Raw genomic sequence first — 24,072 nt, 5'->3', positions numbered from 1 at the left:
TTGGAATGTAAAGAACATCTCCAGACGTACTCGTGCTTCACGTACCTCTACCAAGGACCCACGATCATGCAACTACATCCTACTACTGGCTGACAGATGCCTCTAGTTCCAGCCAACAATCAATACGGACCAGCAGAGATTGGAGGAAACGCTTCGGTACACCAAGGTGATACACATGTTCAGAACACGTACTACATCTGCAAAGCAGTCTTCTCATCAGCAGCCGAACTGCTATCGGGCAATGAAGGCGCTGCAGTGAGCAGGAAGCGACGTCGCAACGACCATGGAGAATCCAGCGCTCAATGCGCATGTGGATCAAAGCGAGCCAGAGTCGTCGAGAGAGATGCGGAAGAAGCAAGCAAGCTGTTCTACGACCCTATGCAAGCGGTTGCTACAGGACTCAGACCAAGCAAACGCCTCCTCCACTCCGACCAGGGCGAATGGTACGAGGAAAAGGAAGCGATAAAGCGTGCGAAATATGCAGATATGGCAGAAGAGGAGGTCGGCACTCTCGAGGATGCGCTGATAATGCGGCACGGGTCCGAGGAGACGTTGCATCAGAAATGTTGTTCTCTACCATCGGCGAGGCACAACAGCTCACCAGACAGCACAGTATCTGATCTTCCATCACTCATTGGCCAAACCCAAAGAGCACAACAGGGGTTCTTCTTTGCGGTGCTAGAAACATGCCGGCAGGTTCTATGCTCGTTTCCTTTGACGAGAAATCTCCCTTTCATGGAATTGCGGCCTCCAGTCTCGGCATCAGATATACCAGAAGAGGAAACACAGGGCATCATCGCTACACACGGCATTTCCAGGGCCAGGTCGGCGCAAGACCTGATTGCGACATGTGTCTTCCTCTTATCACTTCTTACATTCCGCAACGTCTCAAGCAGGGATGCCTCCAAGGTCCTCGCGAAATGTCAGGAGGATCGTATGCTACCTTTCCTGACGTGTCTGCTTGGAGTCAGCATAGCGCGGTATATCTATATTGGGTCGATCTCGAGGAGCCTTACCGAAATGACCGGAGACTGCATCATCCTGGAAGACGCCTTTCAGCAACAGAGACGAGTACCAATGTCGACATGCGAACACTTCACGATATTGAAAGCATTTCTCGAGGTGCACTACCAAGGCAGATCTGGTGAGCCGATGGTCAAAGCCGGACAATTCAACATTACTATGGGCTCTCGACGGGGGCTTGCTATTCGCCCCAGCGATTGGTCTCAGAAAGGACGTATACGAGCAGGCGCGAATGTGGTCATGTCCATATACGTGACGACAGAGGACGCAAGATGCACAATATGCCAGTCGAGCATGACGGTCACACCAATGGGGGAGTTCTTCTGGTAAGGCCGCGTTCTAAGGGTGAGATTCTGGTTAACATTCAGCAGCGGCACCTGTAAAAGGTACTATCGTGATTGCAACACATTGAGGTATCTGAAAGAGACTGTTGAATGCACTTCAAAGCAGAAGGCGCTGAAATCAGTACTTAATCCTGGGGGGCGCGCCTTGAGCTCAGGAATAACCGAAGTACTTGAAGCTGAGTCGGACGATGATGATGGATCTGAACATGATACTACAGGCCTGAGAAACATCAATCTGCGAATTGTACCGCGCCGGAAGCCGATTGTTTCATCCTCTTCATCCAAGCCTCCCGACGATGCATTCGCAACACCAAATTCTGACATAAAACCGGTCAGGCCGAACTTGCAATACTTGGACCCACTCGCTACCTTCCACAAGCACAACGGCACGAACATGAACCGTTTCCCATCTGTGGATAAGCCACCCCTCGACTTGTACAAGCTCAATCAAGCCGTCGCTGCCAAAGGTGGTTTCGAGTTTGTATGCAAGAATAAGATGTGGGCTGAGGTCGCGCGAGAACTAGGTTACACCGGCAGGATCATGTCATCCTTGTCTACGTCTCTGAAGAACACGTACCAGAAATGGCTGCAACCATTCGAAGAGTGGCAGAAACAGAGCGCATCGGCTGTCGAAAGCGAGAAGCCTACGCCTCCTCCTGCCGACGCTCGGATTGGGAGTGAATTTCTGCCACGGACTCATCTTTCTGAGTATGAGTTGTACCAGCTTCATAAGAAGATGAAGAAAACTGATACCTGGCGACCAAGCGACACAATGGTTCGTAGAGAACTGGCTGCGAGGCGTCGTGGTTGGGAGAACTACCAAAAAGCAGGAGCTGCCGCCCAAGCTAGGGCCGGAGCCTTCGTAGACAGGGGAGTGAACGAAAATCCACAGCTGTTGTCGGGCAGTAAGGCAAAGCGCACAAAATTTGCTCCAAAACAAAAGTCTCAGCATGATCTTGAGCAGTCGATAGAGACGATGATCCTCTCGCCAATGCTCTCTGCGAAGGATGCCGCTGCCTCGGCCGATCACGTCTCCGAACCCCAGTTCGTTTCGCAAACCAGATGTACGTGCGGCCTCGCTCACGACGAGGGTCCGATGTTTCGGTGCGAAGAGTGCCTAACGTGGCAGCATGTTGAATGCTCCCATTGCCAAGGAGATATGCCTGACTATCGTTTGTGCACCCGCTGCATGCACAACCGGGCGATTGAGTGGGCTGGGGCTGCTTCTCCTAAAGCTTGGGCACTCGAGCTTCCAGGAAGCATTGAAGCTGATGCTCAGGAAGATTCGCCAATGAATTTGCTGAGTGAGGGCACAGCGGTGACTGACGTCGATAAGTCCATCGAAATTATCAGAGCAGAAGATGCACAAGCTGCAAAACAGAAGTCAGCTGAGGCTGCAGCTCAAGTTGCAGCTCAAGTCCGGTCATTGGAAGGCAACGATTGCGGCAAGAAGAAAGTCACTATGGCAGAAGCAGAACATCATGCCACGATATCAAGCCATGGGTATTTCTCAGAGTCAGCAGATGAGGTTAAAACCTGGACAGAAGAAGAGAAGAAACAGAATTTGGAGGATTGGTTCAGGATAGGAGCCGAAGCCGCTCAACAACTAGAGCAATACAAGCTCGATGCAAAGTGGAACGGGCAGATCAGCAGGAACAAGACGAAAGAGAGCGACCTCCTGTCTGATCGCAATCATAGCTAGATACGCGGCGCGAATACGATTTTGGCTGAGGTGCTTCTGCGAGTTCAGCGCACATCTGACACACTCGTGGACTGAGTCTCGCCAATGAGAGATTGCCATATATGCACGAAAGCCGGATATATTGGGAGGAGTTGGAAAATGAACATCAGAGGTTCGAGTTCTCTCGATGCGCACTGTGCACCTGTTGGACTTGCATCAAGCCGCGGCCTGAGGTACGCAGCAGATGGACATTCTGGCCAGTGCTTAATCTCGAAGGCTTTTAGACCATGTGGTCGCGCTGCACCAGAGCCACTACGTTGCTTAAGGCTACATCAGGGGTTGGGGAAGCGTCGAGTCGGATGTAGCGATGCAGCCTTCCAAGCTCAACACTGACATCACGGTTCATACATATCAAACCACTCGGCACATATCGATCGACCTGTAGTGACAGATCTTCATGCGCCCACAACCCAATATAGATACCCAAGGAGCTGTTCCAGGAACGATATCGGCCCCCACTCTCCAGTCGAGCCATCCGATCCAAACAATTGCTGATAGTCATTCAATCCATGTCTCCTCTCTACCCCCGTCATCACCATGCCTGGTAGTTTCAGCACAGCCACACCCTCGCCCTCAGCAGCAGCCAGATCTCGTTCCAAGATCGCTCTGCTAACGCCTAGGTACTCCCCCCTGAAGACCTCCCAATCTTTGCTGTCTCCATCCCACCCAGGCTTGGGAGGATACGGATCATTCTCCAACAACCCCAACACAGCCTTGTGTATACCCGCTTCATCACACGTGATGGATGTGACTTGGTTGAAATCCAGCAACCACATCTCCACCTCATGTTGACCGAAGAGTTTGAATGTCCTGCCTTTTCTCTCTCCCTCCCTGGTGCTGTAATCGGCACTGACACTGACACTGGCACCGACACTAACGTCGTGATCAGTACTAATTGTGGGCTGCACGCCCCCAAACACAAACTCACAATCCCGCCCATCACACCCCACATCCCAATGTAACGCCGCCATCGCTCCCGCCATACTCTTGATTACGTCCTCATAGTCAGTACTTCTCAATGCCTCCTTCAGCCGAGTTCGATTGAGCGGGAAGTTCCGCAAATTCGGTATCAATACTTCCTCACCCTCATCACCCTCTTCCCCCCCACATCTAACCCTGGTCCGTATCTGTGATGTATGATTACTGTTACTTTCACTCTCGCCAAAATACACCCTCAACAAAGACGCCCCATTCCATCCCGACTCAAGCGTCGCCCGACGGACCTCTGCCGGCATATCAGGGAAAAACGCCCTCAAAAGCGCAGATCGCGTAGCGTAGTTTACCGGTGGAATCCGTTGCGCGGACAGCACCGGACTCGTTTCAGCATACATCGAACTGGCCTGCTCGGAATCCATAAACCTCCAAGGCACCCTCCCCCAAAACGACCACCACTCAGACCTGACGCCGTGGACGCCATGGTATTCTGGGACGTTGGGCAGATTGAGGTTCAGGTTTGATGCTTGGGAGTGGGAGGCGAAGGCGAAGGTGTGGTAGATACGCTCATGCCAATATGCATCATTCTCCAACCAGTTGTGGGGATCGACGTTTGGGACGAGGGTGCGTTTTAGGATACGGTTGTTATCCAGGGATGATGCGTCGGTGAATATGATGCCAAAGGTTCCTCTGCCTATTTCTGTGAATGCGGATTCTTGTTCTTGTTCTGAAGCTGTATTGTCGTGTGACCCTGTGGGGCACGCCATCGGTCAAAGAGAACTCGTTCTGACGATGTCGATGTGCTGTGATTGTGTATTAATTTGATTCTCGGGAGGACGCCGTGGCATTTTGCAATAGTAAGGAAAGATCAAGAAAACAGCATGCACTTGACTTTGAACCACGTTATGCTGTTGCCTATTCTGTACAGTCTGGTAGGATAAGTGCGTTATTAGTCTAGACTATCAAGCAACCACACAAGCATCAAACTCAAAGCTAGGACAGATTATGTATTACTCAGATGTAGAAACTATACAGTAATGCAGCTCAGATCAGCGAAAAATTTGCTGCATCGAAGAGCCGCTACCTCCATTGTGTCGCTAGGTGTGCACTAACCTCACGATCGGAAAGTCAGATAGTCAGCAGCCTAGCACAATGTTAGTATACGTGTCAACAAATGTCAAGAAGATGCCAACTCACCTTATCAATATTATAGTCAAACTTCTCCAGCGCATCCAAGCTCTCATCCCTCGACCAACCCATTGCAGTCAATCTCTTAAGGATAGGGTCATCGTGCTCAGTCCCAGTACTCAATGCTCTTCCTGGCTGTGGTCTTGCCATCTTCTGGTTTTGTAACTGAGGTTGTGTAGGGCCAGTCGCTGTTGTAGGCGAGGATGGCACAACATTCGTAGTGGGAACTGTTGGAGTCTGACCCTGCGACATTGCCGGGAACTCATCATCTGGAATGGCTTCTGCGGTTGTGGTGGCTTCGACACCACCTCCAATTTCTGTCGCTGATGTTGAGCCTGTTGCAAGTGGTGCACTGGTAGAAGTGTCGCCACCGAACGAAGGTCTATCCAAGCCCGTTGGCCCTGCTGTTTGCGACGAGGCTTGTGGCTGTGACCCGAGGGGTGCGAAAAGGGAGTCCCAGTCGTGGGAAGTGGCATTTGCAGATGTAGGGGATGTCGTGTTGTTTGATTGCAGCGTTTGTTGTCGAGATGGTGGGAAAGGGTTAGAGTTGAACTGATCGAAGTCTGAGAAGCCTGCACCGGCTGGCCCTGTTGGTGAAGTAGTAGCTGTACCATTTGTGGTCGGACTGGTAACTGCATCGTGCGCTGAGAAACCATGAGTCGGCTGTGTCGCCGTATTTGTTGTTCTTGTCGAGGGCGCTGGCGAATCGAACGATGGATCGAATTCTGTTGTTTGGGGAGGCCTCGCGCCCGATGGTGTGTGTTCATCATAATCTGAATCTGAATCGTCCGCCACTGGAGCTTCACCCATATTGGCAAAAGCAGAATCAAAGTCAAATGGTGCACTCTTCGTTGGTGGCGCCTCCTTCACTTCTGATTCACTTTGACTTCTCGATGTGATCTCTGGTCCATACGCCGGTGGTGCGCCAGCTGGGTTTGGTCCCGTGTGAGTCGAGCCCCCCGCAGTGGGCAGTGGGGGTGAAGTTGGGTCCTCGCGTTGCGGCAAAAGATTCTTATACTCCATAGGAAAGTGGTTCGGATTGTCGTTCGGAACGACATCACCATAGCCAGGAGGCGACTGTTGTGATTCGAAGCCAGGAAGGGTAGACGATGATGCGTTAGTTGCTAGAGGCGGAGGTGGTGCTAACGAAGAGGCATTCTCTGGCTGCTTGCCTGCAGCGGTACTAGATTGCGGTGGCGCGAAATGGTCGTCAAAGCCTCGTGCATCTGAGTCGTCGTCGCTACTTTCATCGTCGTCATCGTCTAGCTCATGGATATCTGGGAATTCTTGGTTCGAAGATGTTGGCGCGCCGTTGGTCGGTTGCTTGCTGCTATCCATGCCAGCAAAGGCCGAGTCGAAATCAGCACGTTGTTCGGACAGGGTCTTCTTGTGACTGGGCTGCCCAAAGAAGTCGTCAAAGTCATCCTTCTTTTCTTGAGGTGTAGGCTTCTTCTCTTCTTGATTCGTGACAGCTGATGCGATACCGGCACCAGCAGCAGCGACAGTGGCGGCACCAGCACTGACAGCATTTGTTACTGAATTAAGAATGCCAGGAGCAGGTGTTTCTGACCTGGATCCCGGGAACGCACCAGGCAAAGTTTCAAGCTTCTCAGCCGTCTCTCCGCGGGGCAGAGTCTGTCTCACGGACTCCTGTTGTTCATCCACAGCTGATGCTGCGAAAGGATCGTCGGCTTTTTGACTGGATGGGCTAGCTGTGCTGGTATCGGGCGTCATAGCGCGCGGTGTATGTCCTGGTGACAATCGGCTATCACCTTGGTTCGGGTTCATACTTGAATTCACCGAATGCTCTCTCAACATAGGAGAACGCATAGGCAGTGCTGATGACTGATATTGCGCACTTTGAGGGGGAGCTGGTGGCTCCATGACCTTGGGCGTGAGCGACCGTTCAGGCTCTTGGGCTTCTGGTGTCTCGCCTCCAAAAGACGTCGTTGGAGCAGGTCCAGACGCAGCGCCAAAGGAAGGCCCGAAAATGCTATCGAAAGCACTGTTTCTCTCCTGCTCATGCTGTGGGGCAGGACTTTGGATAGCACTTCCCATTGGCGGGCTAAACACTGCACCCGAATCTTGTCGCCTAAAGAACGGATTCGAACTACCCATGCTTGGCGTAGGACTGACAACCTGCGGTGGTGGGCTGATCTCCCTTGGAACAGGAGCGGGCATTGGTGTGTTCTTTGCTTCTTGCAGCTCCCTCTCCGATTGCTCAACCTGCCGAGCAGATTCTTCTGTTTCTCGTTTTGCATTCTCGATCTCGTGCTGTGCAGCAGCGATCTCAGCTCTGATCCGATCACGCTCTGCTTCATTAGTGGCTAATTGTTTCCTGTTAATGGCAACTAACCCCTTCTGCTGTCGCGCATCCGACTTGAGCTTTTCAATCTGTGGCTTAAGCTGCTCATTCTCAGCATTCGTCTGGCGTATGCGCTCTTTCAACGAGGCATTCTCTTGCTGATCAGCTGCCAAGGCAGAGGCGAGCTGCTGATGCTGTGTCTGCAAATCCGCATGGGTGCCCTCAATCATGGCCATGTCCTGCTGCAGCCTCTTCGTTTCCGCTTGGGATGCTGCAAGCTGATCTTTCAAGCTCTTGACCTGCTTGACTTCCTGGTCGTAAGCAGTTCTTAACTGTGTGAGTCGTTGTTGGAAAGCTTCCTTTTGCTGGGAGGTTTGTGATAGCTCTGTTTGCGCTTGTGCTCGCTGGCCTGACACATCCTGCATCTGATTTGACAGATTTCCAACTTGGTGAGACAAGTTCCCTAGCTCCGCCGCATCGTTATTGATTTTGGCTGGTGCTGTATCATCCATGTCATCCATCAAGCTTGCCTCTTTCGTTTGTCCCTGGTTGCTCATGCCAGTAGCCTGGGGCATTAATCCTTGACCGAAGTTACTGCTCGGCATGAATGGCTTGAACATTGTAGAAGGTGGAGGACTCGAGGTTGGGCCAGGAGGAGACCTCGGGTTTGCGAACGGACCAGCATCAGTGCCGCCGGTACTCTGAGGAATCTGTCGTTGAGCATGCGCTGGCTGTGGTGGTGGTTGCTCTGAGACGTCTAAACCGAAGAGGTCGTCTGCTGCTGAGCGGGGCTTCGTTACCGGTGCATCATCGAAGACGGGTATGTTTTGGGGAGCGCTGGGCTGGATTTGCTTTCTCATGCTTGGAGGAATAAGTCCTGTAGGTAGAGTTTGTGGCACACTTCCATCTCTTGAACCTCTGTGTTGCCTGATCAGATACATAGCCACAGCAAACTCGTCACGATTGAGAACACCATCGGAGTTGATATCTGCGAGATCCCAGATCTGGGCCAAAACTTCTTCTGGCAATCTTGCGTTTCCAAAGAATTGCACAGCTTGCTCGCCTGAAATGAAGCCTTGACCGGCAGTATCGACAGTTGCAAAGACCGAGTCAAATCTGGCCTTGTCTGGGGCACTGATCATCCACGGCTCTCCCGTGCTTTGGGCAGAAAGTGGAGTGCCTGTACCAAGCTGTCTGTTGACCATCGGGCTCTGAGGTCTAGGCTGATTTTGCATGCCAGTAAATTGCGGTTGCATTTGAGGACCAGCGCTCGAAGTCGGCCGACCAGGTACTGGGCCACCACTTAGCCTGGCGGGAGCTCTCCGACTCGCAGCATCCAGGAGTCCAGGAGGTAAGGTAGTGGGAACACCTCTCATAGCGCCACTCTTGTAGCTTGCAAGCAGATGCATAGCTATCACAAATTCCCGGACATCCAAGCTGCCTCTTCCTTGAGTGTCTGCCAGATTCCATATTCTTCCCAGGACTTCATTCGGTAGTCTCGCTCTTTCGAAAATCTGCTTTGCGACCAAACCGTTGAGCTGGCCATTTTCTGCGCCAGACTTCTCGAATAGGCCGGAGTATTCGGCAACCTTGTCTGGACTTAGGGCTGGGACTCGGACAGGACCGGGAGCGGAGGATGGACTCGAGGGTGTACCTGTGTTTTGCTGAGAGATTGGCTGAGCTGCTGGAGGAGGCGGTTGTGGTTGTTGAGCAGGCTGGCCGGGAATGGTGTCGAATTTAGGTAGAGGCGCGGCTGCCGGGTAGTCAGTAGAGGCCTTGTAATTTGTGAGATAGACATACGTGAAGGCGCAATAGCAACACTGGGCGCTCTTCCAGCTTGGGCATGTCCGATCAATCTCAGTACTACGCCAAAACCAGCAGGGGTCAAGAAGCCTCGATTCTCCGTGTCTGCTATTTGCCAGATCTGTCGTACCGTCAGCTCCTGTCCTGTCCTGTCCATAGCATATAGCTGAGTCGGTTCTGCCACTCGTAGCTGCACCATGAGGCTTACCTGACCAAGCACATCGGGCGGCAGTCTTGTCCTCTCGAAGAACTTAACTGCAACATCGCCCGATACTGCGCCGAAGCCATCCGGATCAGCTTCTTTGAGGAGATTGCCGTATATTCGTTTTTCTTCGGGGGTAAGGTTGAGGTTCGGATGGGCTGGATGAATCGTGTCAGTCTTGTAACATTTTCCTGACACCTCACTAGAGTACTGGGATTTGTGACATACCTCCAGATGCTGTGCCAATATGCTCCATGGTTGTGATGAGCTGTTGCCGGTTCCTGTTCCTGAGGAGTCGCGCACTTCAGGAACTCAGCTGGATGCACTCATTGAGCGCTGAAGACGTTCACAAGGAAAATGCAAGGTCGACTTCAGGTGCCACAATATACCGCTTTTCGTGCTATGTACGTGGATTATGAAATTACTGGAAGATGAAGCTGCCGCGTCTTCCCCAGCTTGTTACGTTGCGACTACTGATCTGCAGCCCGAGCGTGCACCCCGGTCATGATGCGGCGGCGCAGTCTGCTCCGAATGGCAGCCAAGGAAACTCAAACGCCTCACTTCAGGATATCCTTCGAGCACGAGAAGCAGAAGGTGTCACATGTCCTTTATAAGAGCACAGGCCTCGGTGATGATATGTATGATGTATCTCTTGTTGCTAGAGACCGATCTTGTGAATAGCTAGCACAACTCACTGTACCGTGTCCGGCGAGCTAAGCTCTGCAGCCCAGCATTGACCACGACCATAGACACTTGAACAATATCTCCTTGTCTACAAGTGTATGATGTCTGAGAGCGCCCGAAAGGCCATATGAACGAAAGTCTTATTGACGAACCACAAGAGTAATGGTGTTCCTTTCAAGGAAGTGTCTAGGCATCGCTCCTGCAGCAATAGCCAAAGCTGAGCACTTTATGTGAACGAAACCGCCATGGTGAACGTACTTACCCTGCTGAATCAACACGAACAAAGCTGCAAGTACCTAACCTTGCTTCCTTCTCTCACATCCTCTTCCATACATTTCATACTATCCTGCCCCTTCTCAAAGAATCATACCAACAGCCAACAAACTCAATATGTCCGACAAGCCATACCAGATCAAAAGCTCCGGCATCAACACTGACGTAAACAGTGCCTCTCGACAAGGATGGACTGAGACTGGAGTAGCAATCCACTGATACTTAGCAGGGCAACCATTATTGCACCCGGGATTATGGCTCTTCTGCCCCGAACTCGAACGCCTACCACTACTCAAACAGGTATGTTTCAGTCTCTCCTTGGACTCCTCCGACAAGCTTCTCGTCACGACTGCTGACGAAACCTGGACAGTGACGGCAGTTATTATTACTCCAATCCGAACGGCTCAAGATATTACAACAATGGCCAGGGCAGAAGCACCTACACTCCGCCATCCAGCGGCTACTCAAGCAGCGGCTCAAGCAGCGAAAGGAAGAAATAGAATGGCCCAACGATAGAACCACGCAACTAGGCGAGACTCTAAAATGCATGGGATACCCAAACACTGACTATCATCTCTACACGCACTGATACTGAGCACTTTCTCAGCGTCGTACCAGGTTGCGGCAGGTCACGATAGAGGCCGAGTTCAGAGAACTCCTGCACCACGATTAACTAAGCACAAAACCACGAATTGAGAAATCAATGCAATTCCATGCTTCGTTCAGGCCTCGGACGACCATCATATTCCCAAGTATCCGGCAAGCAGACACTTGGTTCGACAAGACAGACTCCCACCAGGGGAGCACTTTTTCCTTTCAGGTCCCCGGTTCTCATCATGTAATCATAGCGCAGGACAGTATAGTATCGCAATGAGAATGAATGGAGGTACTGACCTCAAGGTAGTTCAAGCGGCAGTGTCGTCGCAGGTATTACATGTTCTCAGCTTCTATTTAGAGTCGATAAGGATCCAAGCACATCTGATATGCGTGGAAAGGAGATGGTAATAGGAGAAGAAAGATAGGTAACGTATCTAGGTAGTTAGTACAGTACAAAGATGTGGTCGTGGCCATAAGGGGTGAGCAGCCTTGGCAGGCAGTCTTTGCCACGTTGGGCCTAGTCCGCCACGGGTACACCCTTCCGCGAGGTGATGAGCCTTGATGGGCGTCGTGACGCTCGTGAATACTTACTACTGGCATCGCTTGGTAACACGAAGACTCGGTACCTAGGCAGCAGGAGGCATGGTGAGCACAAGACAAACTGGGTACTACTGAGCGTAGAACCGCTTATGCCGTGATTTACCTTCTGTCAACGGTATCATACTAATGGCAGCTGTGCCAATAGATACATGTACTGTGAAACCATGTTTCTCTCGCCCAATGTAGTTCGCCGCCTGTTAAACACAGGTCGAATCACTAATCTCGACTCCTGTTCGGCGTCCACCTCTTAACATTCACATCTCGCACCTTATACTTCGAGAACAAGGCACCAATATTCACATTCCCATCCTCCCCAGCAGCCTGCTTCAACTCTTCCCTCCCTGGCACATCAACATAGCACAATACCAGACTCTTGTGAACCTGCGCCTGCACCCTGTTGATACCATGTAACCAGTACCAAGACTTTGCCTCCGTCTCCCTGCCATCAGTGTAATTAGGCATCACAAGGACTGCGAACTCCGCGTGACTGAATGCTGGACCACGATTGTACAGCAAGTAATCAACGCCGAATTTGACTCCAGATCTTACGACCCAGCCCATGGAGCGGAAGTGGTGGTATGCAGCGTAGGATATCATGAACGGGTCATCTGGCTCTTCTCGTATGCTCAGGCTTCGAGCGGGGAAGAAGCTATGTCGTCTGAATAGGCTTAGGAGGCTAGTCGTTGGCAGTGGCTCAGATGAATCGTGGGAAGGAAAGATGTCGAGGACGCCCAGAGAGTAAGCGAGGAAGAAGGCCTCTTCGAGGGAGATCTGGAGGTGCTCTTGGTTCTTGATCTTACTGTCGGATGAACTCTTGGTAACAGCGGTCTCGAGGATTTTGTTCTCCTCGATTGGTGTATCGGTCGGTGAAGACCCGGGTGCCTTGATTGGAGAGATGACAGGACTGCTGAGGTCGAATTCGCGAGCCTCGATTGTGGGTGAGAAGCGAACGGTCTTTTGGCGTTGGAGTCGTTTGGTGGGTCGAGATGGAGGTTCTGGCTGGCTGCTTTCTGAAGAAGTGCTGGTAGGAGGTGGGGTCGGAAGGCCAGTTACATCGATTGTCTTCTTCCATTCATCGAAACCCTCGATATGCCCATTTGGATCTCTCGGCGCCGATGTAGGTGGTGGAATATGCCCATGCTGGATCTGTACTGACGCTGCGTCGTCCTTCAGATCTGGTAGTTTGTTGGGCAGTGGAGGCATTGTGTCTTCCTTGCCCTCTTCCGTAGATTGTGAACCACCATGGGTGCTATTTAACACATTTGCAATGCCGTTCAAGTCGTGTTCATTCGTCTTGATAGGGTCGGATTTGCATGGTACACTTATCGTATCCTCCACTGACGCATTTGAAGAATTTGTGGATGTAACTTTTCCCAACTCCTCTTCGATTTCAGCTTGCTCGATCTTTGCCCTTTCAACCTTAAACTGCCGCCGCTTTTTGCGTCTCTTTTCCGTGTTCTCCTCTGCTGTAATACCTACCCTTTTCTGATTTTCAAGCCAGGTGGGTTCACTTCTGCTTAAACTGCCTCGGCCAAAGAAACCTTGTTCCCATAATGCCCGCTGGGTTTCTTCATCTGTTATATGGATTGACGAGGTTGCAGAGGAGAAGTAGCCTTTGTAGATGGTGCGCTTTGGAGGAGCAAGGACCTGGATTAGATACGAGAGGGCAATCGTGACTAGAGACAGCGGGTTGTGGGGAATGAGGGTCGGCAATGGATGTACTGCTACCGGCAGAAGATTGCTATGAATGGCATTGTAATTTGGTCGCCAAGGTCCAGCGCCCTTCTTTGGCCCACCGTTCGTTCTCTGTGCTGGTCGACGAGGGTGGACGGTGACTTCAGACATGATTGCTCAGACCTAGTCTAGCATTGCGGATTAGCGACGGTCTCTTAGATACTTCTATGTGGGGTTTGTGTATAGAGATGAATCAGATACCGTTGTAGTCTAATACAGAATTGCTTCATCAGTGGCAGCTGAAATCAAAGTGCCAACCACTTAAAGCCAATTCATGGAGTCATCATGAAGAAACAGTTGAAGAAGGCAGGATTGAGCTTACCGTCTTTGCAAGGTTGTGTACCTTCTGCCTGTTTCTGACCTGAAGGTTTCCTGAGTGTTGTGCCTGGTGGTATCGAGCTCTATCTCAAGTCATCTTTGAGGTCTGAAATGATCGCTTGCGGCATTCAAATCCGACGAAAGCGCTCGCTGCTGTGGTAAGTGATTCGTGACGAGGTTCAACTCTAGCGTTGGGTTGAAGCGAACAAGTGAGAGTGACAATTTACAAGTCAGACCTGCACGATGAGCAAACATCCAACTCATTCAGCATAAGAAACGCGCGGTAGCAACCGTTGGTGCCGTTCTCCACGATGCAAGAGTCAGATAACTGAACGAGTAAAGTGTCGCATGATTGTAACGAATTGTCGTTTGGAGGTAAAATTTTGGAGAGTTTTGTGGTTGCTTTTGGTGGCTTTGCACGCCCAATCACATGCCCACTTTTTCTTCAAGCGAACAAATTCACGAGCATTACCTGCACTCACTGCTATCAATTGTATTTGCGACTTCTGAATTGCTGCCTCACTTCGTCGATACTGGTCGCTACTCCGTCAAGATGCATCTGATGTACAATGAAGATCCGAGCACGGGCAAGCGCACCTACACGCTCAAGAAAGTGATGGATGGCGTGGTTACCAAGTCTGCCCATCCGGCGAGGTTTTCGCCAGACGACAAATACAGCAGGTACGAACGAGGAGCAGGTGCGGTACTTTGATGTGTACTTACGGATGTGTAGGCATAGAGTCACGCTGAAGAAGAGATATGGTCTGCTGTTGACCCAGCAAGGTGAGCACAAAGTTCTTGCGACCACGACGCCAGAGTTGTTGACGACCGAGTAGAAAACAAACTCGCTGCGAAATCATAATCTGAGTCGTGCTTTCCTGTCGAAAATGAATTGTGGGACTAGGGAAGGAGCACCGGCGGTTTTTTTTTGGGAGGCATTGATACCCGAAGGAGCAACACGAGCACAAATCGCATGGATACGATATCCAGCAGGTGCAATGGGACAAGAAAATTTAGCTACCGGTGCTGGTCTGACATAACGACAAAAGAGGTCCTGAACGAATGGTGCGAAAGAAGGTTGAGTTGAGCTTTAGTATGCTATCTCTTCCTCGAGTTGATAGCTCTACCTGCGCCAACCTGTATCCTGCCGCTATGCGATCGATCGCCGGTTAAGATACTAGGCAGACTATCTTCATCCATCAGATCTTTCTGCTTCGACCTCTTCTGGCTGTTCACAGCACGGATGTACTCCTTCTGATCTTCGGCCAACATCAGATCATTTCCCCACCCACCTTGTCCTCCGCCCGTTTTGGGTCCCTTCCATTTCTGATTTGCATTGCCTGCTGTCGGCTTCGGCACCGAGTATACATTACCACGGTTGTTCCACTGAAAGTTGGATTTGAGGTGAAGCTTGACCTCACCTTTGTCGTTGGTGGTGCAACTGACTCTTGTCAAGGTTGGCTTACCGCAACGAGGACAAAATTGCTTGCTCATGTCTTTAGTGGTTTGGAAGCAGGCATGGCACCGGAAGAGGGTCTGCTTGATGTTGGATATTCGTTTGCACGTTTTTGTGCTGAGCAGATTGAGGTTAATCTGTAACAGAACGTTCTGCATGGCGAAATCGCCTGTCATTGTAGCCACTTGCAGCGTCTTCTGCACTGAATCGCTTGTGTCTGCTCCCCTTTCGTCTTTAGCTTGCTTCCGCTTGATGTTGGAAGGTGTGATCCAGCCCTCATCTGAATCTGCAGACTCGTCTTCCACCAGTCCTGGGACCTGCTCGTCTTCTCCTGTGTTGTCGTCTAGTATCTCTGCTTCAGTCTGAGGAACGACATCAGCCACCGCCTCAGCTGAGTCTGTGCTTGGTTCGATGGCACTCTCTTGTAGAGTCTGTGTGACCTGTTCCACTGTGATATCCCCGTCCTTAGGCGCTTCGTCTTCCTTCGTGTCCTTTCCTGATTCCTCCTTCACAGGTGGCTTCCCATTCACCCGCTTCTGTCCAGGGACATTCCTCAGTCTCCAGTCTCCTCCATTTCTTTCGCATTCCAGATCGTAAGCGAGGGCCAATACTTCAATATCAGTTCCGCTCAGGACTGCAAGATCTCCCGTCCTCCGCGCGAAGTCGCGCACGAACTTGACACTCTCCGGCTTGGGCTGGCGGATCTCGACAAATGGTTTGTACAAAGTCTCGAAGCGATTGCGCGCTTCTTCACCTCTAATTTCCGATATCACTGCTGCCGTCGTAACAAGAGTCGTGCAAGTTGCCCTCAGCGTGGAGATGGACGGTGTATTAAGCAGGATCGGGGAGGCATCGAGGAGGATCGTATGAACTGGCTTCGCCTCGACAGCGAGCGCCATGTCTGCTTTTGGGGGTGGGGGATTAATTATGGCAGCGGCTACTCGAGAGAACAAGAAGATTTTTGTAGTACAAGTCCAAGTCTTGGTTTACTGGCCAGCGCATCTGCAGTAGTTGTCGAGTTTCGTGCCTGAAGTGCAGGACTTTTTTTTAGGTATCATTTGTCGATGACACGGGGTCGGCAGAGTTGCCTTGATAGTTGCCACCACGAAGGTGTTTCCTGTCCCGCTCCGAGTCCTCTCCGAGGCGCGTGCCCACAGTGCCTCATGCACGGAATCCAACATCGAATCGTGCTTGCACTTTCAGGGAAGCAGCTTCGATTCCGGAAAAGTTCTTTGCCGGTTTTCATCGAAACCGAAGGAGAAACCAGAGGACAGCTGTTCCCGGATAAGTTCTTTTCCGCTCCTTCGCCGCAGTACTCCTGAGAATCGCTTTCTCGAGATTCTGGACACACGGGCGCAGACTCAGGTTTGACACTGACTTCACGCAAAAAGCACATTGAGACATACAACCTTGTTGTACGAACGCAGCGCAGGTCTCTCATTTACTCTATTTTGACCTGAGGGCATCGTGAAATTCCTATCTGACAGATACACACCATGGCCTCGGAGCAGCCTTCAGCGTCTGCCCGACCTAGCCCTCGGCCTCCAGGTCGAGCAACGCTACTCCTGATCAATGGGCCAAACCTCAATTTGCTCGGCACCCGTGAGCCTGCCAAGTACGGCACCGGAACTCTCGCGCAACTTGAGGCTCTCATACAGCAGCGCTGTACATCCCACAATCTTGCTTTAGTCTCCTTCCAGTCAAATCATGAGGGCGCAATACTAGACTTCTTGCATACCTACAACGGCAATCCGAACATCAAAGGCCTGATCATAAATGCCGGAGCATATACTCATACGAGCGTCTCTATTCGCGATGCATTGCTTGGCATCAATATTCCGTTCATTGAGGTACATATCACGAATGTTCACAAACGAGAGAAGTTTCGACAACACAGCTATCTGAGCGACGTCGCTGAGGCTGTCATCTGCGGACTCGGCATTCATGGTTATCTCGCCGCAGTAGACTACTTCGCTGCGAAGGTCAATGGTCCACCTCAGACAGCGGCCACTTGACTGCTTTGAGGCCCTGACGCTTGAGTCTAGTGGTGCGTTATGCGGGCAAAAGAGACTCCGCTGTTTGAGGGAAAGCAAGATTCCAACCGGCTCCCTGAGATCCCACTCGAATCGTCACGGATATAGCAGCTAACGTTGCAGCCTCGAACGCGTCCATCATGCGCTTTGTGCCTGCATGACGTAAATAACGAGAAGAGCCAACCATGCTGCTAGGCGGGTCTCGTCTCAGTAAGCGACGTATCCACCCTTGAAGAATCCACTTAACCTAAGCAGAAAGAAGAGAACGATACGAGTGCAGGCAAAGATCTGCTTGTGGGGAATGGCTAACAATGCTACACATGCCCAGGGTATGTCTTCACCATTCTCTCACTTGTGCTCTTCTTCAGAACATAAGGATGCCATTTCATACATAATGTTGCGGTTGACCCTCAGATGACGACATTGAGTTTCCAGCTGCTGCATGCGGGCTTCAATCGGGTAGAAATTGACCGAGTTTGTGCTGAGATACTGTTGGATCGCCGGCCACTTTGGTTGTGCGGACGGAGGCAGGAACCTTCTAAATCCGACCTGCTTCAAACTTCCAGAGGATTTCGGCAACAAGAAACATGTCTATAAATGATGCCCATCGCCTGGTACTCACCAAGCTATGTGCTTCTACAAAGAAAACTGGCAGAATTACACAATGGCAACTGACAGACCAATCATCCTAATCACTGGCGCCAATACCGGCCTCGGCTTCGAAGCAGTCAAAGCTCTAGCTAATTCCTCGACACCCTACGAGATTATCGTCGGCTGCCGCACCACAAGCAAAGGCGATGATGCCGTCAATCAGCTGCAGAAGGAGATCAAAACGTCAAGCTCTCTGAGCACTCTCCAGGTCGACCTCGAATCCGACACCTCAATCGAGAAAGCCATCCAAGAGATCACTTCAAAATATGGCCGCCTCGACGTCCTCGTCAATAACGGAGGCGCAAGCTTCGACCCTCACATTGCCTCGGGCAAGCTGTCCATCCGAGACGGATTCAACAAATCGTGGGACGTCAACGTGTCCGGCACGCACGTCCTAACACATCACGCGATTCCACTTCTCCTCAAGTCATCTGATCCCAGACTCATGTTCGTCACGAGCGGGACGTCGTCCATGCACGAGACCATTGCGCCCGATATGCCGCCACCCATTCAGCGCATCAACGCAAGTCCAGATGCCGGCTGGCCGAAACCAGCAGGACTGAACCCAATCACAACTTACAGAAGCAGCAAGGCAGGTCTGAATATGTTGACGAGGGAGTGGGCACGGATTTTGAAGAATGACGGTGTGAAGGTTTGGGCTATTTCGCCTGGCTTCCTAGCAACCGGAATGAGTGGGCTTAGCATTGATATGCTGAAGAAAATGGGTGCAATGTCACCTAGCGTCGGCGGTGAGTTCATTCGAGATGTGGTGCAGGGTAAGAGGGATGGTGATGTTGGCAAGATCGTGAAGTATGATGGGGGCATCCAGCCGTGGTAGAAAACTTCAGTCGGCAGCATGCTGTGCGCCAGAATTTCGACAGTCTCAACGCTACCAGCTCTGCGAGACTGTCGGTCAAGGATCTGCTTATATCGTCCTGTTCTTTATATCTTCTTCGATCTCAGGGCGGATATGTCTTCGATACCTGCTATCCCGTTGCTGCAAGGTGAGAGGCTAAGCCTGGATATATAGCAACCGAAACCATCTCTCGCACCCAAAGGCCACGCAGGTGAACATGCTGATAATGTCAGACTCTATGAAGACTTGGAACATGTGCATTGCTTTTCCACTTGCTGTGCTTCCTCGTTTCAATGGTGACGCCATACCGACCACGAACCAGTCACCCACACACAATAGTGCTCAGTGCTACTGTCACTTCGTTTCTGTGCTCTTTCAAGGACAAACAGCACAAGCATCTCCCGGCTCAACGCAACTCTCCGTCGCATGCATAGTGTACCAGGGACATCAACACTATCAATGTGTTAGCAGCGTGCCGCTGCTGACTCTGATGAATATCACAATGAGAGGCGCAGCTGGAACTACAAACGATGCAGCTCACCATAAGTATCTGTTCTGGTGACCCTACTCCCAAGCATATTCCTCTCATAGAATCCATGAATGAGTCCACCATACCCTGATCTGGCCAGAACACCCATTGACCTTCGACATGGCTCCTCAAGCCAGAACACTTATGATCCTCCTCGCAGTATCCTTCTTCGTCTCCTATGTTCAGGCAGCAAGTTACTGGTATGGTTTCTGGCTCGCACACCCCGATGACAACCTCGTCTGGGATATTCCAGATGGCCAGCCGAAGACCAATGAGGAGTTCGAGAACATGCTGAGATCTGACACCCGTCATGTCTATGCTTCTCGCACTGATGCGATCGGCGAGCAAGGCTCAACGTGGTGGATCGTTGCTTTCTTGGACGAAAATGTCTTCAACCAGAAGTACAATGGACTAAGTCTCGTAAGGAGTTCTAGAAGGTGATCCTGGCTTTATGCTCAGCATACTGACAACGTTCACAGGTTCGGGCCGCTGGCATTTACAGACCGAGTGACGCGCTGCCTGAGAATGGCTTCAGTGGTGATGTATCTTCGACGGCATCGACAGCATCAGACAGGACTGCTACTCGACTTCGAAGAGCGCTACAGTATGATGCACCACGACACTTGAAGTTCGTCTCGATGCCCAAGCCTGCTAACAATGACCTGGACAATGAACACTACTACAGCTACGAAGACAGCGCTGGCTCGAGTGTTCGCGTCTACGTGGTTGACGAAGGCATCAACCTCGAGTCAAGTGTAAGTACTCCAGCTTTTCACCACAGCCTGCAGACTAACGTACTTGCAGGAATGGACCGCGAACGGCAGACCAGAGCCCGACTGGATCTTCGTCGGACCGTGGGCCACTGGTCAAAAGGTTGACCTCGATCCCGAGGGCCACGGAACCTGCATGGCTGATCTCGCAGCTGGTGCGGTCAATGGTGTTGCCAAGAAATCTGATATTACCGCAGTATCAGTCGATCTGACCACAAACGACATCCTGGTCCAGCTGCAGTGGCTGCTTCACGTTGATGCACTCGCCAAGATCGTGGATGATATCGCAGATCGTGGCATTGGAGACCGCGCCGTGTTACTCATTGCTCTCACTATACCGCGCAATGCTGGACCAACAAATCATGCTGCTTTCGTCGACGTGTACAGCACGCTGCTGAAAGAGCTCGACAGTCGAGGCGTTTCTCTGGTGGTCGCTATGCCGAATGGTGAGAAATGTGTTGATATGTGGCCATGCATCTTCGGAGATCCAGATAATGATCATCACATTCCGAATTTGATCGTGGTCGGCTCAAGCGATATCAACACCGGGCACTACGATGAACCAGAAGAGAATCGCAACGACTGGACTACCATCTATGGCCCTGGTGCGGACAGTGCATTGATCGACTCAGCACAGCCTGGTCCGATTCTGTGTGCGGACAAGATGGGTGATAGGAATTCTCTGCACAAGAGCGGTGCTTCTCCTGGTGAGTGAAGACAGTTCTGCAGCAGTTCGTATGATCGCTAACATGTATTGGTAGCAACCGCGATCGTCGCTGGCCTTATGGCATACTTCAAGGGCATGGGTTTCAGCAACGATGTTGCGCGAAACTGGCTCAAGAGCAACGCATACGCACGAGATCCTGACGGGCCAAACATGCCATGGAACGGCTACATCCCTCATTAGTGGGGTGTAGTCTATGCGCGGGGGGCATGCATAGATGACTGGTGTTTTGCATGAAGATACAAGGATGCAGCACAATAGAGAATGGCACATAGCGCTTGGCTCGGGCTTTTGCCGAGAATATTCTTGCTTAGAGATAGATTAGACGATAGAAGGGGATGAACCGAATGCCATATGCTTCAATTTCTGTAACACTACTATTTTATCGTTACAGTGGGGATGCTGGCTTTCGTGGATGCCGGGTGGACAGGCATCCCAGGATATGCACACGATCGGCACAGTAGCTGAAGGTACCTTCTTTACGGTAAAGGGGTCGTCCGCGTATATTGCGAGCTTGGCATGAAAGCGGAGCCCAGACGCGTCCTCGCATTGGAACGCGTGTATTATTTAAAGTAGCGGTGTCTCATGCATTACTTCCAGCCGAGCGAGCTGTGCCGACTGTCTCCTCATACACGGCCGGAGATATCGACATCATCTATCCAGCGTCGTCCAGTGCCAGTCTTAGGTTGCATTCGTCTGGTCTGCTTGACACTTGACACGTCGCCAGTATGGCGCCGCCACCGGGGGAAAACCAAGCAGCACCACAGCCACGACAGAACATCGCCAAAGATGGTGATCTCATACTGGTCGTGGGACCTAAACGAGTCGAAATTCGCGTGGACTCGCACATCCTACGTGCTGCGTCGAAGACATTCAGAGCCATGTTCGGACCACACTTTGCCGAAGGACAGAATTTGGGCGGCAACAACGTGAAATATGTCGATCTGCCAGAGGATAGCGCCAGCGGCATGACACAAGTCTGCCGTTTGTTACACTTCTGCTGCGACATTACTCAGCCGGGGCCTGAACCTGATGTCCTCCTCGAAGCGGCGCGTGTTGTCGACAAATACTTCCTGCAGAAATCCGTGAGCTTCGCGGTGGATCGCTGGCTGAAGCCAGATACCGAAATTTATGACCCGTCGGAGTTGATATCAGGTCTTGGGAAGATGGCTATCGCTGCTGACCTATTCGACCATTCCCAAGGGTTCTACCGTGTCACACGAGCAATGCTATTGAGCTGTGGCTGGGGACGCTCCGACTATGAGTATTTCCCCGATAGTGCGGATGCTGAATGCCGATGGCGGATGATCTGTGAGTATTAAACGTTCCACGTGTCCTCGGTCACTGATAAGTACTCTCGTGTCGTCTCTTCTTGCTGACCAATACTTCCCCAGATTGCTTACATAAAGCACGACAACAACACATCAACGACGTGAAGCAGCTCCTTCAAAGTGTCAGTACCCAATGCCTGGATAGTGCCTGCACCTGCGGCTGGCGGAGCAGATGGATCGCCGCTTATTGGGATCTTCTTGAGAAGAACGACTTGACATTCAGCAAGATCGATGGTCAATCCCTAGAAGACACATTGATCCTCATAGCCGGCCTGCCTGAGCCAAAACCTAGGGACAGGAGTCTGGATTGCACATTTGTATCGGAGCATCAATCTCCCAGCTATAAATCCAACCTCAGATTGCGGATGGGAAACCTGGAGCGTTCAACCGGAGGGCTGTGTTTGCACTGTTTCCGTGTCGGACAGGTCCATTGTCCAGATCACGTTGATGGAGTGTGCTGAGACTTCTGATTGAGCAGGTATCAGCGAGAAGCCTCCGGCATCACAGAGAACAGGTATACAATGTTCTTTCACACCTTTACGACGGAGCAAACTTTGTGCTGCAGAAGCCTATTTGAGAATGCATTCCAAAGACGCCCCTATCAGATCTCCCACACATTCCTGCCACCAGATGCAAGTGCGCTTGTATTATCTAAAGGAAGCGACCTCAGCTCTGAGCATCGCGATTTCTGTGTTGTTCCTGTACAACAAGATGACAAGCAACATAGTGAATGTCGTCGATCGTGGCGATGTCATACTCGTTGTCGGCGGAGACGACAAGATCCTGAAGCTCAGAACCGACTCCCATATGCGTCGCGCGGCCTCCGACGCCTTCGCTGCGCTTTTTGGTCCAGATTTCGCCGAAGGTAAACACCTCAGCTATGAAACGGCCAAAGAGATTCCGCTTCCAGATGACGACCCGCAAGCTATGAAGCTCATCTGTCAAGTCATACATCTGAAGCACTCTCTAGTTCCGGATCAGCTTGAAAGCAACCAACTTCTCCGAGTCGCCAAGCTGGTCGACAAGTACTTTTTGCATGAAAGTATGAGCTTGGCTATTGCAAAGTGGTTGCACATCGAAGACGGATCGCATCGCCTCAACAGTCTGGGCAACTACTTAGAAGCTGCTACGCTTTTAGGGCAGGCTTCAGCATTCAAGAAAGCCACGAAAGCGCTCGTGCTGAATATCGTCGAGCCATATGATAGCTTGATCAATGAAACATCATCAACAAAGCTTATCAAAACGATCTGTAAGCCTGCAACTCTCTCATACCAACTAATGGCATATCTGATTTTTTCAGGTGCTCTTGAGCGCAAACGAAACGAGTTGCAGAACCATCTCAGTCAAGCCATATACGACAACCTCTCTTATGCTACCAGCAATAATGCCTGTGGATGTCTGACCAGCTACATGGGAGATCTATGCAGGATGTTGAGAAATCGCAAGCTTGAACCAGCAGACATACGAAAAAAGCCACTTTGCAATGTCTTAGCTGACTTTGGTGGCCTGCCACGTCCCAAGGATACAACTTACCGAGGAAAATGTAGCAAATGGAATTGTGACCACAGTCTACCCGCTACCCAATGGCAGCGACTTAGGGACGCAACGACGATTTCGAATGACCTTTTTGACGGTCTCTGTCTGCAAGGCATCTAGCGACTGGTTCGGCAAACTATCGGTCGAACCTAAGGGGAAAACAACGTATTCGACCTTGAAATACACGATGAGGCCGTTGAGTGCTTGGTGAACCCTGACACGCTCGGACAGGACAGGCGTGCTCCTGCGTGCGCGTTAGACTCTTGAATTTGAATCAATGAGGTCCAGGCATGCCAACGAGACTCGCCATATTCTCGTCCTCGTCATGACCCACGATCTTGAACCGGTGGTTATAGCCTCCAGCGATAGTATGGACAATGCACTCACAACCAATCTCTCTCTTATATGCCCTGCGCGGCTCGTTCAACCTGTTCCTTGATA

General features: G+C 51.2%; 11 protein-coding genes across 11 annotated transcripts; 7 read left to right on the top strand and 4 right to left on the bottom strand.

Annotated features, from left to right (window-relative positions):
* Window positions 1–96: 96 nt before the first annotated feature.
* PMZ80_009689 (uncharacterized protein) lies at window positions 97–3,069 on the top strand (the record flags this gene model as incomplete). The annotated part of the gene is made up of 2 exons (XM_064878082.1): window positions 97–1,349; window positions 1,437–3,069. The coding sequence occupies 2 exons, from the start codon at window positions 97–99 to the stop codon at window positions 3,067–3,069; spliced, it is 2,886 nt and encodes a 961-aa protein (XP_064726190.1).
* Window positions 3,070–3,503: 434 nt separating this feature from the next.
* On the bottom strand, window positions 3,504–4,808 carry PMZ80_009688 (uncharacterized protein; the record flags this gene model as incomplete). The annotated part of the gene is made up of 1 exon (XM_064878081.1): window positions 3,504–4,808. The coding sequence occupies one exon, from the start codon at window positions 4,806–4,808 to the stop codon at window positions 3,504–3,506; it is 1,305 nt and encodes a 434-aa protein (XP_064726189.1).
* Window positions 4,809–5,155: 347 nt separating this feature from the next.
* Window positions 5,156–9,795, bottom strand: PMZ80_009687 (uncharacterized protein; the record flags this gene model as incomplete). Its single annotated transcript, XM_064878080.1, has 5 exons — window positions 5,156–5,185; window positions 5,239–9,287; window positions 9,335–9,458; window positions 9,546–9,697; window positions 9,768–9,795. The coding sequence occupies 5 exons, from the start codon at window positions 9,793–9,795 to the stop codon at window positions 5,156–5,158; spliced, it is 4,383 nt and encodes a 1,460-aa protein (XP_064726188.1).
* Window positions 9,796–11,909: 2,114 nt separating this feature from the next.
* SEN2 (tRNA splicing endonuclease subunit sen2) lies at window positions 11,910–13,538 on the bottom strand (the record flags this gene model as incomplete). Its single annotated transcript, XM_064878079.1, has 1 exon — window positions 11,910–13,538. The coding sequence occupies one exon, from the start codon at window positions 13,536–13,538 to the stop codon at window positions 11,910–11,912; it is 1,629 nt and encodes a 542-aa protein (XP_064726187.1).
* Window positions 13,539–14,298: 760 nt separating this feature from the next.
* Window positions 14,299–14,581, top strand: NOP10 (snoRNP complex protein; the record flags this gene model as incomplete). Its single annotated transcript, XM_064878078.1, has 2 exons — window positions 14,299–14,426; window positions 14,479–14,581. 2 exons carry the CDS (start codon window positions 14,299–14,301, stop codon window positions 14,579–14,581), a joined length of 231 nt encoding a protein of 76 aa, XP_064726186.1.
* Window positions 14,582–14,843: 262 nt separating this feature from the next.
* Window positions 14,844–16,100, bottom strand: nob1 (20S-pre-rRNA D-site endonuclease nob1; the record flags this gene model as incomplete). The annotated part of the gene is made up of 1 exon (XM_064878077.1): window positions 14,844–16,100. One exon carries the CDS (start codon window positions 16,098–16,100, stop codon window positions 14,844–14,846), a length of 1,257 nt encoding a protein of 418 aa, XP_064726185.1.
* Window positions 16,101–16,697: 597 nt separating this feature from the next.
* PMZ80_009683 (uncharacterized protein) lies at window positions 16,698–17,216 on the top strand (the record flags this gene model as incomplete). Its single annotated transcript, XM_064878076.1, has 1 exon — window positions 16,698–17,216. The coding sequence occupies one exon, from the start codon at window positions 16,698–16,700 to the stop codon at window positions 17,214–17,216; it is 519 nt and encodes a 172-aa protein (XP_064726184.1).
* A 682-nt stretch (window positions 17,217–17,898) lies between these two features.
* PMZ80_009682 (uncharacterized protein) lies at window positions 17,899–18,723 on the top strand (the record flags this gene model as incomplete). Its single annotated transcript, XM_064878075.1, has 1 exon — window positions 17,899–18,723. The coding sequence occupies one exon, from the start codon at window positions 17,899–17,901 to the stop codon at window positions 18,721–18,723; it is 825 nt and encodes a 274-aa protein (XP_064726183.1).
* A 667-nt stretch (window positions 18,724–19,390) lies between these two features.
* Window positions 19,391–20,947, top strand: PMZ80_009681 (uncharacterized protein; the record flags this gene model as incomplete). The annotated part of the gene is made up of 4 exons (XM_064878074.1): window positions 19,391–19,690; window positions 19,750–20,025; window positions 20,075–20,747; window positions 20,802–20,947. 4 exons carry the CDS (start codon window positions 19,391–19,393, stop codon window positions 20,945–20,947), a joined length of 1,395 nt encoding a protein of 464 aa, XP_064726182.1.
* Window positions 20,948–21,492: 545 nt separating this feature from the next.
* On the top strand, window positions 21,493–22,086 carry PMZ80_009680 (uncharacterized protein; the record flags this gene model as incomplete). The annotated part of the gene is made up of 1 exon (XM_064878073.1): window positions 21,493–22,086. The coding sequence occupies one exon, from the start codon at window positions 21,493–21,495 to the stop codon at window positions 22,084–22,086; it is 594 nt and encodes a 197-aa protein (XP_064726181.1).
* Window positions 22,087–22,806: 720 nt separating this feature from the next.
* PMZ80_009679 (uncharacterized protein) lies at window positions 22,807–23,751 on the top strand (the record flags this gene model as incomplete). Its single annotated transcript, XM_064878072.1, has 2 exons — window positions 22,807–23,344; window positions 23,396–23,751. The coding sequence occupies 2 exons, from the start codon at window positions 22,807–22,809 to the stop codon at window positions 23,749–23,751; spliced, it is 894 nt and encodes a 297-aa protein (XP_064726180.1).
* Window positions 23,752–24,072: the final 321 nt, after the last annotated feature.

The sequence above is a fragment of the Knufia obscura genome (genome assembly GCF_036327395.1).
Source record: "Knufia obscura strain CCFEE 5817 isolate CBS 148926 chromosome Unknown scaffold_14, whole genome shotgun sequence".
NCBI classification, from domain to species: Eukaryota; Fungi; Ascomycota; class Eurotiomycetes; order Chaetothyriales; family Trichomeriaceae; genus Knufia; species Knufia obscura.
This window is presented reverse-complemented; position numbering and strand designations above follow the sequence as displayed.